The sequence below is a fragment of the Rhea americana genome, unplaced genomic scaffold, assembly GCF_003343005.1.
Source record: "Rhea americana isolate MKP2758 unplaced genomic scaffold, rheAme1 scaffold_67, whole genome shotgun sequence".
NCBI classification, from domain to species: Eukaryota; Metazoa; Chordata; class Aves; order Rheiformes; family Rheidae; genus Rhea; species Rhea americana.
In genome coordinates this window covers 700,024-719,166 of record NW_028186834.1, presented here as the reverse complement: position 1 = coordinate 719,166, position 19,143 = coordinate 700,024, and the positions used below count along the sequence as shown (strand labels likewise).

General features: G+C 38.8%; 1 protein-coding gene across 1 annotated transcript in view; it reads right to left on the bottom strand.

Annotated features, from left to right (window-relative positions):
• Positions 1–19,143, bottom strand: part of LOC146586628 (von Willebrand factor D and EGF domain-containing protein-like) — a 170,874-nt gene that overhangs the window by 29,824 nt on the left and 121,907 nt on the right. The window contains 2 exon segments of the mRNA XM_085320959.1: positions 7,855–8,467; positions 8,470–8,756. Of these exon segments, the coding sequence (XP_085177085.1) occupies positions 7,855–8,467; positions 8,470–8,756 (900 nt within the window).

The following is a 19,143-nucleotide window of genomic DNA, read 5'->3' as shown; positions in this document are numbered from 1 at the left end:
ATAAAATTAAAAAAAAAATCATTTGGTATTAGACCTGCTCTTCAGATACTTCAATATTTAAATTTCCTGTTAGCATTCTGTGAAATTTTCAGTTATGCATTAATATAGCTTTAGGATTTGACATGTCTGAGAACAGAAACCTGAAGAGATACAGTTTTGATCTCTACTATACATGCTGAGAATGACATTAAGCTAAATTCAATTTTGATTTGGTTGGCTATAACGTTTAGACATTTCCTTTTCAGCATGTGCTAGGTTAAATTTGAAGTGTACATCAAAAAAAAAATCACATTTTCCAGACAACTAAATAGATTTGATTTAGACTCAATTAAGCAGCTATGTTAAATTTTCCAGAGATCTAGTTCAACCTGTAGTAGCTGTTGGAGTAGGTCAGAGGCTCAGATAGTTCAGGGCCTCATGGTGGTAGGGCAGACAGTAGGTAGAAGTCTGGGTTGAAATGGAAAGTGGAAGAAAGGGAAAGAAATTGAAGCTGTTTCAAACAAATTTGTTATTCCTTTTAATATAATTATAAGCCATCTCTTGCATACCGTGGCTCACTCTGATCTCACTGATGACAAGGACAGTCTTACTGCTTTCAAAACAGAGTACAAGCCGGTCCATTGCACAGACATGSATTTGAAAGATCTTCATTTTTCTGTGCTTAGATAAGCATAAAACTTGTTTTCGAGGTTTTTATTTAACAATTAGAAATTAACAGTAGGTAGATACATAGAGACAGGGAGACACGACAGGGAAAAATATACCACTCTTTTTAAAGTGTATGAAATCTGATTCTCTTTTCTGTAATAAGGTGGTTGCATAAAACCTCCAGGTGCCTAAGTGCTATGCCAAGCACAGTGACATTCAAATACATTCTTAATTTCAAGGTTTTTGTAGGTAACACATAAAATGAATGTGTCCGTTTGAACAGACTACTTCCCATCTGGCCTTTACACAATTTGAGATACATCTAAACTGTCAGAAAAGAACATGATATTTTGGATATTAAAACATTTAGCTCTTATTGTGACATTTAATAATAAAATGTTTAAAAATATTCTATTACTGCTGAATAGCAAAAGATAAAAGCTGAACACTCTGGCTGCAGTGAGACAGGGAGGGTAATATTCACCTAGAAGGCATTTCCCTCAGTAATAGAACTATACTGTTTATGTCACATTCTTTTCCAGACTTCTGTCTTTCATCTTCTGGACTAAACATTTTTTTTCCCCATAAACATTTGCTAAATTGTACAAAGATATTGCAGGGTTTTTATACAAAACATTTTTGGGTAGTATAAAATAGCAGTAAAGAGAAAAGCATTGCTGCAAATGGTCAATCTTCTTGTCAAATATATGTTTATGTTTGTAATTTAAAATCTGGAGGTGAGAAATAGAGAAGTTTATTGTTTTCTTTGAAAGTACTTTTTTGAAAATGTCCTGATACTACTTTTTTTTTCCCATTAAAAGACTTCCATTTTGCTTTTTTCTTAATTTTAAGATGAGATCATGCACTTKTTATAGGTTTCTCCATGATAACTTTGGGGATACTCAGAACTGCTACAAACTGTGTTGTTTCCTCCAGTTTTGATACCATAATCAGCATACGGCTTACAGGAGACGCTTACTGCTTAATGTCTCAATAGTGAATACACTGCCTACATAGTGTAGCATGTGAGGTCCTGGATATACTTTAGAAGGAAGGTTTTGAGCTTTGAGATCATGACCTGCAGTCCTGTTCAAAAATTTGTAAAAATAATCAAATCAGGACAGACTTCATTGGGAGGAGCAATGTCTACCTTGCTTCATGTAATTATTGTCAGTTGATTATTTTCTCTTAAAAGATACGTAAACCTCGACTGCTAAAGGTAGAGATGAAATTTTAAAATGCATAGTACATGGGAAGGAACTAAAGGAGAAGAGTAAGAAATAATTAGATTATCAGTTTTACTTTTGAATAGGTGTGGATTGACCTTTTGCACTGAAGGTACACAGAGAAAGGATATAAAGTGCAGATCTATAGCAAAGGTCTATAGATGACATGCACAGACTGTTCAATTGGCAGTCATCGTGCCACGGTGAAAACTGTTACCACTACAGTTTAAGTGGGAAAAAAACTCACTGTATATGTATCTTTAGATTCAGTTTCCCAACACAAGAGAAGGGTGGAAAGGACTGGAATCYGCCACTGCCCTGATGGCTGTCGTTCAGTCACAGGAAACGAGAAGAGCGGCGCGTAGAGATGTTCAGCCCATCGTGGCTGATGGCCTTTGTGCATTGCTAAAGATGGGATGCACGACTCTCATGTATATGTGTATCCGTACTTGCTCTAGGAATGTATTTGATACCCAGATTGAACAACTGTTCAACTATGTGGAAGAGACCCTGAATAAATATCTTACRTTACTTATGCTACAAAATAATGCTGTTGTGTAGGATCAGATTGACAAGTCAATAAAAATCAGTGGAAGTTTAGTGCCTTATTTAATTTAGTGTCTGTTTTTGTTAGTGCCTCTAATTACATGCTTGTATTTGGAGGTGTCTAGATACTGAGGTAAGCCTACTGCCAAGCAGCAATGTGTTTTTCCTTAGATGACAGCAAAGTTTGTATTAAGAAAGCAAATGGGAGCAGGTGAAGATTTTTACAATAAAATCAAAGTCAGGCGGAGCTGGCAGGTCTGCCCAAGCGATTCATTTTCAGCAACTGTATTGGGAGTTGTATATTCCATATGCCTTCCATGTGGGTTTTGACAGACTGCTGTGGATAAATCAAGTAACTAAGCTGCAGACATTAAAGAACACATGCAAAATGATCACCTAATTAGATAAGGCACAAATTTTGTGTTATGCTAGGGCTTACACCACTGAAAGACTGGGAAATAGCTTAGGCGTTGCTGCAGTATGCTGCACTGTGTATATCCTGTGCTGGTCTTCTGTGCAGGACTGTATTTCACACATTAGTGCAATTAAAATAACTCATACACTTAAATAGTCCAGCAATCTAAAGCCCAGTTATGAAATAAATACCCATCATAGCAAATAGAAAATTAACAAGATTAATTGGACTGGAAAAATTGGGAATACAACTGCAGACAGCAGTTCTACTTAGGATGTACTAATGGATTCGGGGTTTTTTTGGTGAAATCTCAGTGGAGTGCTCATCTGCAGTCAAAAAAAGCAAATACAATGTTAGGAACTGTTAGGGAMGGAGCAGAGCACAAAATGCCAGATGTTACTATGGCCTATGTCCATGGTGAGCTGCATCTCAAATACCACATTCAATTCTGATCTCCGCAGCTTGGAGGAGATACAGTAAAACTGGAAAAGAAACAAAAAAAGTGACAAGGATAACCAGAGTTACGKAAGAGCAAGAAAATTCTGGAAGAACAAGTCAGTCTTTGGAAAAAGAGAGAGTCAGATCACTTCAGGGGGGTAGGACAGAAAAATACGGAATCGTGGTTGGCCTGGAAAAGTTGATGTGGGTAAATTTGCTTTACTCTCTCAGTRCGAAAGGGACAGATGTAAAGCTGGCAGGCAGACAGTTCAAAAGAAAAAGGAGATAATCCTCTGAACAGCACATAGTTCAGCTGTGCAGCTCATTGATACTGCACTGGGCAAAAGAAACGTACATGGGTTTAAAAAGCATTTGTATAAACGCACGGAAGAAACGTATACTGGGAGATACTACCTRCAAAGACTTCTGCTCTCTGAAGCCCGTGATCTGTAAGTTGCTGTGAGACAGTTCTGGACTGTACCCCTATATTTTTCTCATACGTTGCTGGACATCTACTGTTGGTAGCTGTTGGCGATGGGGGATGAACTTTTGGTCTGATCTGGTCTAATATGCTTTGTGTGTGTAAAAATTTCATAACAAACTAATGTCAGCCACTCTGTTTTTCCTTGTTTTATCCAGCTGTGCATCCTGAGATCATAATACTTTCCCAACTACTTCATCTTTCTTGTTATTTTGAAAATTACTTCTATACTTGTTTTGTAATGTCAAGGCAGTGCTGTGTTTTCATCACTTGAGCAGAGAGCATGACTGCCATCATTCTAGAGCAGATTTCCCTTCCCTCAGAAAATAGTAAAATATGCCAGAATTCTACTGCCTTAATATTTTAAAGAAAATATTTTTATTGCTATTTCTAAAATAGCAAGGAATATTCTTCGCAGGAATTCTGAGGAACTTTTATGACTATTAGAAAAACAAATAATACATCTTAACTGTCTTCTAATCTAAAACAGTATTTTACAGAATTGAGTTGTTGACTGTTTAATTTTACGGTTTACAGTTACAGTTTACAGACTTCTTTTTAATTGTACAGTTTTAGACACTCCCCTTTTAATAAACTTAGAGTTAAATAAAAACAGGGATGGCCAGGAATTTGGTTTAAATTCTTATTTTTCTTCAGTCTATAGATTTAGAGCTCTTAGAGAAGCACAGTAAAAACACCCAGAGCAGAAGCTTTYGTTAGCTTCAACTCTGCTACAGAACGGAAAGGATCTGTTCCACCTCAGGGAACCCTAAGGAGCCCGAGAAGCGTAACAGCTGCCCTCAGACAGTAACATACACRTAGACCCTGGTGAAAAAAACAAGCCCAGGGAAAAGACAGTATTTTTTTTCCTTATCCAGTGGATACAGTGTCTTTGAAAATGGGAGCATCCCTGTAGCAGAGCGGAGGACGGAAGCAGGACTGGGAGTGATTGCTCTGGGGTGACTGATGGCCCCCCAGCAACATCCTAACGAACGTTTCAGAGCATCAGCCTCTAATGTCACGTAGTGATGTGTTTGTTAGACGTTCTAAGGTGCTAGACAGAAATGTAAGAAACATTCTGAAAACAGCTCTGTTTGAATTAGTTATAAATTATTAAAGTACTAGTTTCTTTTTTTAAACTGTTGGCATAGTGAGCTGAAAAATTTAAAGTTCAAGTAAAGCTCACTCAAGTAGTATGGCAGTTCTGCAGTGCATTTGGAAAGTAAAAGGCGCTGTCCTGTAAAACTGCTGGAAGTGTATCATAGTGATGTATTGGTTTTATGGTACGTATCCTGGAAAAAAGACCACCACCGAGTGGAGATGATTCGTCCATGCAGCAACCTCCCTCATCACTAGGGAACACTTAGCTAAGTTTATTCCGTAAAGACAAGCAGGCACCTTTCGCAAGAGAARTACAAAGAGTCCAGTGGACTGCAGTAGGCCTCACTTCTTCTGCTTATTTTTTTATATTGTGCAGGTGGGTGATAGAGGCTTTCTCCAGAACGCTTCCCTGAATTGATGCATTTTGAGGCCTTGCACAGTTAGCAGACTAGTCTTAATATTAGGCTGCTAATAAATGACAATACTGTGCCTGTGCAGGAAGACTTCTACAAACTGTGAACTTGACCWGCTGTAGGAAGGGGCATGAAAGTGATGAGCTGAGCCTTGAGGAAACTGCTCCATCTCAGTTCATCCACAGCGTAATTAGCTGAAGCCGGAAATTGTAGGAGAGTTAAGAATCTGTGACACTTACTATGCCAAAGCAACATGGGTAGAAGCAAGGTTCTGCTTCTTACATACCACAAAGTTGTTGTTAAATAGGGGGGTCATGTAAATAGAGATTTCTAAGAGGTGTTTATCTAAACTGAGCATTCCGGTATAGGTGGCTAAGTGTAAGCCAAATACAATGAATCTAGCTATGTTCTTCCAAAATTGGACCACATATTCCCCAGAGATCTATTTCAACTTGGATTTTCTGTGATTCTGTGACTGTAATAGTAGGAATACATAGTAGAGGGAAGAGACTCCTRATTACATCAGAAAGGGGAGACTAAGGGGCTTATCCAAAGTGGGAAGAATATTACAGAAATAAAATCTGGTCTGATTTAGTTTAGAAAAGAGGTCTATTTTCAGGAAGCTTATTTTTTCCCTGTTCTCCAAGATGGATTTTGAACCTGCACAATTAATAAAAATACCTACATTCTGGCATAAAATAAATATCATTCAAAAAGGTTTTATCATCTTAAAATGTTTTCAGAAACTCTTACCAAACAAAGGTCACRTTTCCCCAAGTTGCTCAAGTTTTAAACCTTGATGCTGGTGAACTGTTTCTTTTAGCTCAGTGAATTTCAGTATCAAATACAGTAGTGACAACTCTCAACAAAGTGTCTGAGGCTGTAAGCATTTTTGCTCACTTGCCATGGATGTCGCATCAAAGCTTAAAGATCTCACAAGGTTTAGTCTCACCTGATCATTTTTCAGATTTTCTGGTCTCTGTTCTTAGACRGTATTGCTGTTTTGAGAGAAATGGGTACAATTGTGGCTGGACTGTCAGGTGTTAATAGCAGAGGTTATGGCAGTCCTTAAAGCAAGGAATTACCCTCATCTTTCTATGTCCTGTCAGGATAAATCTGCTGCATTTGACATGGGAAGAAACGTGAACAGCCGGTTGTGCAACAGCTCTTCTTCTCACAGCTTGGAGGCATTTGGGGCCGAGTTGCAGGACGGTAATAGGCAGGTGCAGAGAGAGGCTCGTGATGAAGCAGAATCACAGAGCAGGCATGCTTGTTATTCAGCCAGGTGATATGGGTAGTGACAAGTGACACACAGTGTTCGTGTATCATGTCACCAAACTGAGACAGTGAATCATGTTGGCAACAAAGTATTTCATCGTATGGAGTTCCCAGAGAAATTTTCAGTAATACCAATAATGGWAGAAAATGTCTTGTGAGACAGTAGATGGCGGAGCTAGATGTATGTTTAAAGTACTAGACTGATGGCTATACTAATTTATACACAAAACACCCRTATTTCCGTATTTGTAAATACAGTTATGTACATAGGCCTTGTGTTTGAGAGGTGGCCATTCTGCAGTGAAGCTTGCTTTGGACTTGCCAGGACTTGGGGTTACTTAGTACTTCCCCAGCTCAAGGTGTAAATTAGGGGTCAAAGAYTGGGTCTTTCTCATGCCAGTCTGCCTTAAGCCCTTTAAAAGGGACATTCAGTGGTGTGCAAACAGATGAAAAGTGTAGCACCCTAGATTATTATAACCTTTTCTTCGGCATTTTGTAATGCATCTTTGAGCTCCAAAGGATGCAGCAGTACAAGGGGCTTTACATCCGCCCCCTCGAAGATTTGCTCGTATCAGGGGATCCCCATGCGGCGTGCAGAGCCTTGTGGTGCAGCGCACACCCGCTGACACCGCAACACGACCTGCTGCCGTGTGTGTCTAGAACATGAGACACTATGCAAAAGAGAAATAAATAGGTGATGGAAACGCTTTTGTGTTCTGCTGTTAACAGTGAAGGGCCAATTAAGATATCAAATTATTGGAGGGATTTCAACAAAAAGGTATAATTAAYGATAACTAAGTCAAGGAATTAATTGTTTTAAAAATGCGCATAATACTATTGTTTGTAAGTCAGTATATTATGAAAACTCTTCTGGTGCTSTACATTTCAGATGACAAGTTCAATATTGTATGATATTAGATATTTAAAAGTAATTTTTAAGGTAGAATAATTAGATTTTCCTAGAATGCACATAGACAGATGAAGTCAATTTTACTCTTTCCTTCAAAAGTTCTATATGGTTTTAAATACAATGATGTCGCTAGAGTGAATCTGGCCTTAAGGAAGGGTAAATAAGATTACAATTGGTCCCTGGTTTTAATAGATTAGATATTATCAAGTGTGTCATTTTGTAAGCAGAAATAACTTTCCTGGAGTTAGAAAAGTTAATTTATTGTTTTAAAATATAATTGGCTTTGAAAACAATATGATCCCACCTGGCAAAATCTCCAACTTTTTAATAAAAAMCATTACTTTGGGCAGTGATTAGATTTGAGGTCATGAAAAATTTTGAAGGATTCATTCCCTTACCTTCACATGTAGTTCCATTACCACTGTATCCAGTAGGACAAGACCCACACTTAAATCCTCCATCTTTGGCTGGCTCACACTGCACGCCAGCGAAGCACAGCATATTCGCGCAAACGGCTTTCTGATGTTGTGTCTCACTGATGGTTTTTGGTAGTCCCAGATGATCTCTTGCTATGTTTTGTGCTTTTCTGGTTGCTGTGGTCTGTGCTGGAAGCCTTGCTTGGAAAACAGGCCCAAACGGGAGGTTAGCACTCGGTGGAGCTGTGTCAAAAGAAGAACCTTTTAAGCGAAACAAGGAAGTCGGGCATGGTGCCAGAGGAGATGTTCTTTGCTGCTCTGTTCCAAAATCTTGAGGTAGTTCAGTCTCTGAGACTGTGACCCTGCTGAGCCACTTCCTAGGAGAATAACCATATTTGGAATGAATTTGCTGAACAGCACGTGACCTTGTAAAGAAAGAACTTGCGTTTGTCTTGAGATGAGAAGAGATAGTCTGTATTATAACTGGTTTATTTTGTTTAAAATGAATAGGGATATGRGTGGTCATACTGACAGTTGCTTCTTCGGGTTCTGGTTCCTTGTGCAGAAGGAAAGTGTGTGTATCACTACTAATTTTTATTTTTTCAAGAAACACTATTTCTCAGGTAATACAGATTCCATATCACTTCTTTTTGCTGATGATGTCTGAGTCTGTGAAAACTTCCTTTTCATTGTAAGAGATGGGGTGCTAATGACCGTGGGGTTTCTTCCCAGAAAATACATAGTTTCTTGTCTTGGAATTTGGGTTTGGGAAAGAAAGGAATAAATATTTATTGTTTTTTGTAAAACATCTTCCTGATGAGAGTCTGTAGCATCATCACTGTTTCTTTCAGCAATATCCRTATAGCTTTGGGAAGATCTTGAAACTAGAGCAGAAGGGAGATAAAAGTCAGATTTGCTGGTCTAGAGTTTTAAAGGAACCACAGTGAATCTGTAGCTTATGAATAAACCATCAGTTCTAGATCTGGAAGAGTTAATTTATGGTATGTGATAAGGCCACGTCTCTCCCAGGTGGTACAGAAAGAACGCAGCTCTATCTGCTGTGGGCAACAAGGGAACTGCTGCACAGGGAACTGCAGTACAGAAGCTTACAGGATGGCTKTTCATGATCTAGAGGAAATCTGTTTATGTTGGCTTAATATTGAGCCTAAGCTAGTAAGTCTAAGCGAATATCAGGCGTTACTCTTCRAGGTGCAGCACTGAGTTTACAGGGGATAAATTACAGCCAGGCCAAAACACTTGGTGGGCTGCCTTACTAGTGCTGGCCTGCTCTTGTCCATAAAATTTGGGACTGTGCTGCATTTTGTAATGCACTCTTCAGTTCYTGACCGCCTGTTTATTTCAGCTGATATGTATTTCTCATTAGCTGTATGTATTSCAATAGCACACTCAGAAACATTCTGCTAGAAAATGCATAGTGCAGAGACTCTGCGCTGAAGTTGTTGCAATCTAGGAATAAGACAAAACATTGCAGTTTGGGACAGAGAGATACCAGAGATGGAGAAGTAGAGAAATGATAAGACAGCCCTTTGCAAGGTCATGTCCTAGGCAGACTGTAGTCGCATCAAGCTAGTGTTTAACTATGCAAAGTTTTTGTAGTCTTATGGCAAAGGAGAGTTTTAGGAAAGTGTTTAAAGGAGACAAATGGAAAAGCTTTGTTAATGCTATGTACAGCTCCCTCCAGACGTGAGGGGCAGCATGTAGGAGAGACTACTGGTTTGTAGCTGTCAGCCACTTGTTACAAAGCCAGCCACCTTCTCAGCTGTGTAAGGAGAGATGATAGATGGAGAGAGGGTAGTCTGTGAAGGGCCTTGAAAGTGCAGACGAGTAGTTTGAATCAATACTTTCAGGAAGATTAATGGCCATCTGCTGACTCTAATGAATGGAARAAGCTATTTTTAACCAGTACTGTCGTACTCCCTCCATGGGATACAGAATATATTGGATCCTGGACACAAAAACCTCACTTGGTTTTAGGATTAACTCAATGTRGGGGTTTACCTTTATCTTTTAAATGTAAATATTAATTACTTTCAGAAAACCCCTCTTGTTATAGAAATTAGCCACAGTTAGCAAGGAAAGAGATTAAGAGACTTGACAGAGGTCGAAAAGAAAGTTACAGAGTGTTCACTAGATCCAAGGAAATCCTGGCATCCRAAGCTACATTTATTTGCCCTGTAAACAGTGTCACTCTTCTGCAGGGTGCTGAGTTTTTACTGCCCTGAAACATGTTCTAGAGTTGTATGATGGTGCTAGATCAAACTATGGACATCAACGGTAGATAAATGCATTGGATTTTACTGCCCATGAATGATGAGCATAAAATGGAAGAAAGGAGGTGGGAAAAGCAGGAGGGACATAAACAATAAGAGCACGAGAGGGTGGAATAAGTCAAAGGGTTTTTAAAAATGAAAGAGAGAAAAGTGGAAGAAATATCCCCATAGAAAGTTACAAGTAACAGATGATTATTGCTGCCTTTAGAAAACTCAGTTCAGGGACCAAGAATCAAMAGCAGTGACGGCAAAGGGCTGAATCACCTCCCTGACACATTTTCCAAATGAGCCCTAATTACAGCTTTGAGCTGCTTCCATCGTATCATAATCAAATGTTTTTCTTCTCCTAACTAAATTTTAGTAACTGTCAAAGGAATTAGACTGACAAAATGAGAAAGGGAGATCTTCTGTGTCCTGGTCAGGTGTTAGAGGTACAGCATACTCATTCTGCAGATAACCTCCAGCCTTCCCTGTAAGGAGGGAACATACTGTTACTGGAGTGTATCTATGATGATGCAGTTTTTGACATCTAAAATAGAACTATCAGCAAACAGTAATGATGTATTTTGTTGTTTGTTCCTTACATGTACTGATTAAGATCCCTCATCCACTTTACACTGGCCACCGAAGTCTGTAAGATACTGTTATGACATTGGCATCGTTCGAATGTATCTACTTCAGTGTCCGTTCAGCTATCAGTTCAGATTTTTACTAGCAGTACTGCACTGCTATCTAGTTAGGATTAGAATAGGATAGACTGAACTGAAAATTTCTTTCTGCAGTTTTCCTGATAATAAGCTAAAACAAAGAAGTATGCTAAAAGATTGCAGACCCAGTTATCTGTAGTCAGCAGCTTTCTCAAATCCTGTATTACTTCAATTTATTTTGCTTTCAGTCGATCAATATCTGCAGATGTATAACCCATTATGAATGCAGAGGTGTGATTGTATGAATCTGATTTTCTCTGTGATGCCACTCTGTGATTACATACTAGAGTGGATGAAAAAAACAAAAAAATGACAAGGCAAAGTGCCCAAGGTTGTATGATGATACAAAAACAATTTTTTGCTACCCGTCAGTATTTCTTTCTGTATTAACTGGGAAATGTGGAACAGTGGAACAACTGAGTTTATTTTTCACAGAAGCAGATAAGAGATTGAGAACGTGATGCTTTGTTCCAGCTGCGCACTGCAAGATCACCATTTRTATTGATGGTGTTTCACCACTGTAAGCACAGCGTAGTGTAGGGGTGGATCAGGCCTTGAGAAGATAGATTCTTCTGTTGCCTCTCTATCTGGGGAAGATTAGAACAAGGGTGACAGAGGCCAGATTTCAGAGACAGAGTGTTTAACATCCCTCATCTAACTCAACATAAGTACACTTTCCATCCGTGTGGTGCAGGAATTCCCCTTCATTAGAACCCCTTTGCCTTCAGCTCACCTAGTGTTTCAGGTATCATGTGCCACTTGCACTGAACGCRTACGTCAGAATCATCCTAACCAGTATCTGGCTTATGTTTGCCAATACTATAATGACATTGGTAAGGTACAGCAGATTCTGTTCTGTTCTCTCACCTGAACTGCGTTTTCTAGTGAACTACTTGATATCTGTAGTTGAAGGGAATCGAGTTCATTCTGAAAGTAATAAAATGACGGTATAGGCTAGTGAAAACAGCAGATCACAAACAGAGCAGAGAGACTTGCCAGTCTCTTAAATCCTGAGTGAGATACCAACACTGAAACACAGCAAAAAATCAAATGTGTTTTCTCTCTTTTGAGTTTCTGTCCATTTGTTTGCATTTGCAAGCTTTCAGAAGCAGACTATATCCAGACCTGGATTAAGAGAAGTGACAGAGACATTTTCACTCAGGGTCTCCTTCTGTCCCCAACCATTTCTATTCCAAGAGAAGCAGCATGCATTTCATACTCTGCCTGAGACAGAGCAAACCAGGTCAGTTATCTCCTTCTATGCTATTCATCCAGGTCTTTGCTGATCTTAATCTTATGTACCTCCRTACTTTCTCTCCCCAGTGGCGTACCTTGGAGACAGTGCCATCCTGACCACAAACTAGCAGGTGACWCCTCAGGCTTTTGCTCTAAGCTTCTTATAGAGATCAGCAGTTACTGCCGCTTCCTTGTCATGCTTTTCTGTGTTTAGCTGTTAGAAAGCACATTTACTTTTTTTAATGTAGGTGTAACTTTTTTATGCACTTACATGAGGAAGGCAATATAAGAATCACCGTATAATATCTGTGTTGTAGTCCAGGTGGTGCTCTGTCAATCAAATACCGCCAAACCAATCTACTTTCCAAGTGGAGACTGTTTTTTTTTTTCTCTTTAGTAAGATCATCTGGCTATGGTCTCTTTTGCCTGTCAGTACGGAATATTATGGCGCCTTTAATTCTGATCATGTTGCAACTCTTTCAGAATTCTGTGAGTAGTTTAAGAATTCATCTCATTATTAACACAATTCAATAAATTTACAATTTGTGTAGCTTTAGAGCTATTAACATTTAGTAGTACATGCTGTGTAGCACATTTCTCATTCAGAAGAATGTCGACAGAGGAATGCTCTTCTGACATATTACACYATATAGGTCATCATTTAAAATTTGAAACATCTACCAGCACATATATCTTATTTAAAATGTCAAGAGAGAACAGAAATTCTCTCTCTGTACCTGCCTGGACATGATCCCATGGAACGTGCTGTAGGTGACCCTGCTTGAGCAGGGGGTTGGACTGCTTGATCTCCAGAGGTCCCTTCCAACCTCAACCATTCTGTGATTCTGTGAAAAATTACGCTAGTCTGAGAAGTCTTGTACCAGAGTATTAGGGATCATTCCATTTGTTTCTCCACTTCTCCACGTTGTTTTTTTTTTCGTGTATTTACTTGATGAGAGAGGGGAAACTGTCCAGAGCTGTCCTTAGGAGATCCTAGGGAAATTCTGTTTTTCCATCAACTCTTAGTCTGCCTTTTTTGTGATTAAATTCTGACATAACTTCCTTCTCCATTAAGAATTTATTCAGTTCCTACTTCTTCCCTTTAGCAGTCCAAGCATACCCTACATCTTCCTTTTCCCAGATACTCAGAAATATAACTTTGATTCTCCCTTCCTTGCTCTAGAGCATGCAGAATTTCCCCACTTTCAGACAATGCCAGCACTGGGTGAATGTCCCAGTGATTGAAGTCCCTCCCCTTGTGATCAAAAGCAGTAACTCCCTGAATACCCAACTGGAAGAATCAATTCCTTTAACTGAGGTACAGTTTTGACTTCACTGGCTTTATAGAGGATCAATTTCCGGGCTTATTTTTGTAGAAACAAAGTGGGGTATTATTTTAAATTCAGATAAAAGCTTCAGAGACCATGATCATTTGGTTATTTTTGATGTCAAAAATTGAAAAGTCAAATGTGTTGTAAGAGTTTCGGAACAGAATGCAAGTAAGCACATGCAAAAGTTAATCTCCGCTTTGAAGAATGGAGAAAGGGAGAATGTCAGTAATAACCTTTATCTGAGAGATGCCCAGGTCTGTCTGGAATTCACAAATCAAAAACAGATGAGGAGCTGTGTGGAAGCCAGTAGCTGTGCAGAGGCAGATAGAACAAACTGGCCAGGCTATTTAGCTTATGCTAGCTTAGTACAGCTAGACRGCTTGTAGACTTAGTATGCCTTAGATGTAGACACGTAAGCACATGAGCAAAGCAGTGACACRACTCTGTATCCATCCGTGCAGGCATATTCAGTCTCAATAAAATCTGTGCTCTGAAGCCCTCACTTCTGTGATCATTAAGTTTACTCACTTTTTGCTTTAATGATGAAATTAAAAGGTGAACATCTAGTTCACCATCCCTGAGTTATGTCTCAGCCCTATAGAAAAGAAGGTTGTATTGCTGATACTGCTACCTGGGCAACTTTTCTTCCCTGTTGACTTAACAAAATCATGAACAATAATGAATATTCTAAGGAGTCTGCTTTACCCAGCAGTTGTTTTTTATTACAATTGCTTCCTGTACTTCAGTCTGTTTTCTTGGTCAATTGTGGCTGCAGCTGTACACACACAATTCTTTAAAGCTATTCATAATTTGCAATGCAAATTTCTTTTGTGTCTATGAAATACAAAATCATACTGCTCTGTCACAAAGCTTTTGTGAAGGAAAAAACCTGGGATCTACAGCCAGTTCACACACTAAACTTTGTTTAAGAGTCTCTCTTTAAGAGTCTCTCTGTATTCACAAGTGGTTACCAGAAACGTCAAGAAATGTCAACAAATGAATCTATTTTTTGTGTCTGCTTCTGTGTATCTATCAYCTGTGATCATTTAATTGATTATCATTTGCAGACACCTGGAAGCACACATACTCAGGTCTCCTAAATAGTGAACTTCAGGATTTGCAATAGCGTTGTGTTTTGTCTAACCTCAGAGGACTCTGCTTACCTTAATGTAGAGGCTATGCTATGTGACAGTGAATGTAGGGGTGGGGAAACTTGGAGAAGCATTCGCACTAGAAGAATTAGATAGTTCAGTAGACAGTCTCAAAATTCTTGAATTAGTGGTGCCTGAAAAAACTAATTCTTTAAATGCCTTTAGCATGGACAGTAAGTGAAATTCTCAATCCACTATTTTGATGTGATTTTTACTATTCTGAAATGCCAGTGCAGCCTCGATTTCCCCCAAAACTTCTAAAACCACAGCTTAGAGAACTGACACAGAGAAAGGTAATAGAGCCAGACGATGTGCTCGACTGTGCTCATGCAGCAAGGTCTGRTGTGGAGAGGCAGCCCTAAATCAGGCCATACTCGTCTGCGGAGACTCGAAGGAGTTTGGCTGTGTGACACTGGACTCTGTTTGGACATCCACTTCTGGAAGTGTGGGGTTGGTTTTGCAGAAACTTTTCCCTGTGTTGATTTGGGTCTAACTAAAACCTACATAAACGGTGCCAGTCTAGACATCATGGTGAGTGAAGTGCTACTATTTAAACACTGTAGTCAGAAGAGCAGATACTGAAAGGTGAAGGACTGTAGCTGAACTTGGCAAACTCTAAATAGGAATCAGCAGAAGAATTGAAACAGGAGCAGAAAAAAAGGCATGATTGGATTTATTAATCACAAGATGATGCTACCAGTATGCTGTGAAAAAGGCAAATGGTTCAGGAATGGGTGAGAAAAAATTGYGAATAGTAAAAATAGAAGAATACAGAAAGACTTAGCCGTTTCTGGCCACTTGTCAAGAAAGGTGATCTGAAACTGGAGCATGATCAGGGCAGTGAAAATATGAGACAGACACAATTAAAAGATGTCTTGGTATAACCAAGGAAAAAAAAGTGTCAGAACAAGATTGCTTTCAAAGAATATTCAGAGAGTCAGGAGAAAAGGGGAGAGAGGCGAAATATCAAGGAGGGAAGAAGAAGTGTTTAATTGAGCAGGTCAACAGATGAAATCAGAAGAATTTATCATGAATAGATTAGYTAAGAATGAATATATTTATTTTCACTGGAAATATGAAAAAGCTCCCAGTTGACAGAGGAATGATATTTTGGACATTTTGTGCAGTGAAGGAGTGAAAACAGGAAATCCAGCTTAGATGGAGAAAGATAGATGTGTTTACTGTGGCTGCTTATAGTAGTGGGAAGTAGAMTCTGATCAAGATAGTGCTTTTCCAGTTCTGCATGTTGAAATCCTGTGTGAGTAAACAAGAAGATATCAAAAGGASACAATCTGTTTACTCGTGTCTCATTAAAGCCTGTGTGAGTTTGTTTGCATCAGTCCATARTTCATTTGCTTGTAAGCTTTTAAATATAAATTTTTCAGGATAACATAATTGACATTTTAATTCATTAATTGATGTCTTTAAAAAAAACGAGATCAAAGATTTTGAGATGCTCAGTCATTAAGYAAACAGTTCATGAATGTAGCAGTGATATTACTGAATACAGTAAGTATTTGAGATATGTTAAGGAATACATACAATTCAAGATGATCCCTTTAGTACTCAAGAAATCCCCAAACAATGCCTTAGAAAGGTTTTGATTAGATAAAACCACTTCCTGATAAGAAAGATGATTCTATTCATAAACTCTATTCAGTAGAAAGCATCGTAATTTAGGGATTTAAATAATCTAAAAATGTAAAGAATTGGGGTAGTAATTCTGCTTAATTTAGATTCATTTAAACCAGGTGTTTTCCTCAGCCTTTAAAAGACCTACTCCTTTTTACRTGTCCTGAGTAGAAAAGAGTAGTGTGAGGTACTATAAGCTAGATTTCTAGGAGGAGATTCAATCTTGAGTGTAACAAGAAAGATTTTAATATGCAACTTATCCTAATACATGCTGTTTCACATCATACACACAGACCTGCTTTCCGAGGAGGTATCCATCAGCTTTCAGTCAGTACAATTCATGGGACAGTAGATCACATACAGGCAAGGACTGGTGTGCAAGGACTTTTGAGAAGGAAATGAACACAAAGATAACTTTGAGGAAAATACTGTAGTTTGTGCCCTTCATTTGCAGGCTCTTTTTTTTTTTGGTGATGTTTTCTGTAAGTTTTCAATAGAAATTTTAAAGTCAGAGTCACTGGAGATTGCCGTTGTGAAAACTGGTGTGTGAATTGCTGATTGCAGGGATGCTAGCGTGCACCGCAAACGAGGACTTTGAATCTGCAACTTTCCCTTAGCAATGCCTTATTTGGATTGTATACGGAAATCCATAAGCAGGCTATGTTTTTATAAACAAAGGATACCTTCACAAAGACCTCTCCTAGGAGTTTGCTTCAAGACGTAATGGAAAGACCAGTTTGATGTGCGGTAGCCGCTCTCGCAGGAGACTTGCCCCTGCCTCTTGCTCTGCTACGAGGTTTCCTTCTGCACTCGGGGCAGCCACCGGCTCCGAGCCGCTCGCTGCTGCAGCTCTTAGAAGTGCACTGCCTGTATTTTTCTGTGAAAGCCCAGCTAACAAAACGGCAGAAGTAGTAGAAAAAGAAGTATCATTCTTTTTCAAAACGCTGTAGATCACTCACTTAACTCCCTCGTAACCATTTTAATGCCCTTTCTTTCGTTATCCCTCGTCCGCCTTTCGGGTCTAAGCTTTTATCGTTCGTCTTTGTGTTCTACTTTCTCCAATTATTATTTGAGTCTGCAATTGTGTTATTTCAGCAGCTGTAAAGAGACCACTAAGATAGAGTTCATAAAGCTAAATTATATTTTCTCTTCAGGAATTGGCAGCATATTTTACTTCTGCTTAATGCTGTGAGAGATGGGAAAAATAATAAAAAGTGTATTCTTATCAGATGATGCCTCATGGGCCTTTTGACTCTCTCCTWGCTTCAACAGGTTGATAGATGTATACAAAACAGATTAAATTAAGACAGATCCCCATCTAACTCTCTGAAACAGCTATATAGAATCCTTTAGAACTGTAGTAATAGATCATTTTTAAAAAAWTCATAACATTTCTTCAAAAGAAAATCCATAATATTTCTTTAAAGAAAAACAGCTTAAGTTTGAATATTTCACTGAAATTCTCCTTTTATTTGATTCAAGATGTAAATGGTCTGAAATTACAATTACGTTGTTTTGGGCTGTAAACACATAAAAATGAGTTACTTTACATATGAAAGCCAAGAAATAATCTCAGCTCTGCCTTGCTGGAGAGTAATAATGAATCTCTTTTAATATCATAAAAACACATATAAATATCCTCAGTGAGATCTTGCATTTATTGCCATTCTGCACAATTTCAAGTGATCAGGATGACAACTATCCTTAGGTTCTTTCTAATATAAGAAGAAAAGCAAGGGATCTCGATGGTAAGTTTTCAGATGTATATTGCAAGAATTCATAGTTCTGCTAATTTTTATCTAGATCAGCCAAATGCATTTTTCACTTTGCGGTTGCTGACAAGTTGGCAATGACAACACAACTAGTTAACTGTGCAGAAAGAGTATGAACAGTGTGCACTGAATTCAGATCACAGCTTAGAAGGCGTCAACATGCCTAAATCCAAACTGAGCAGCATGAGGGGAGAATTTCAAGTTTATCCTCCATCTCAACTGTCTATTGTTAATGCAAGAGTTCTTGAAGTATCATTGTTTTAATTGTAACTCACTGCTTTGTTAAGTGTAGGCATCGTCAAGTAATGTTAAAATTTACTTCWGGCCTTTGAATTCTATGGTAATATGTTGGGCATAGACATCTTATGTCACAAGGCTTTCCTTTAAGATGCATATCTGGTGGGAGGGTATAAAGAAGACACAACCACACTCTTCTCAGTGGTTCCCAGTGACCAGACAAGAGGCAATGGGCACCGGTCAGAATACAGGAAATTCTGTCTGAACATAGGAAGGTGCTTCTTCACTGTGAGGGTGATCGAACGCCGGAACAGATTGCCCAGAGCAGTTGTGTAGTCTCCATCCCGGAGAAACTCAGAACTCAACCGGGCAGGGTCCTGGGCACCCTGCTCTATCTGACCTGCCCGAGTAGGAGGCTGGACCAGATCTCCAGAGGTGCTTACCTGCCGCAGCTATTCTGTGACTCTTTGAGAACAAAAGCCACCAAATGTCTTCAATATTTTCATCATATTGTTTGAGATAARTTCTCAGTCCAACAAATTACGAGCATGAAAGATCACTCTCTCCTGCCTCCCAGAGAATCAGTAGCGTTGTTTTATCTATAAACTGTTGCTCTGTCCTTTCAGAAATGAACTAGTTCTGCATATATGATGTGTACCTGTTTGGGCAAGATTTGTGTGTATTGACAGTGACTAACACCTCATTCTGCAAGTAAGTGAAGTGAGTGCCACTACATCTGTAGGTACCTGCTTATCAACAACAGCAAAATGTTAAAAAGCAAGTCCTTAATTTGTTCTGCAGAATCTGAGTATAATCTGTGTATTTCACACCAGATTTTTACAGTCCTGTACTGCACTGCACTTCATATTGTTTTTGAATCCTTTTTTTTTTCAACTTCTGGTTTGCTTTTACTT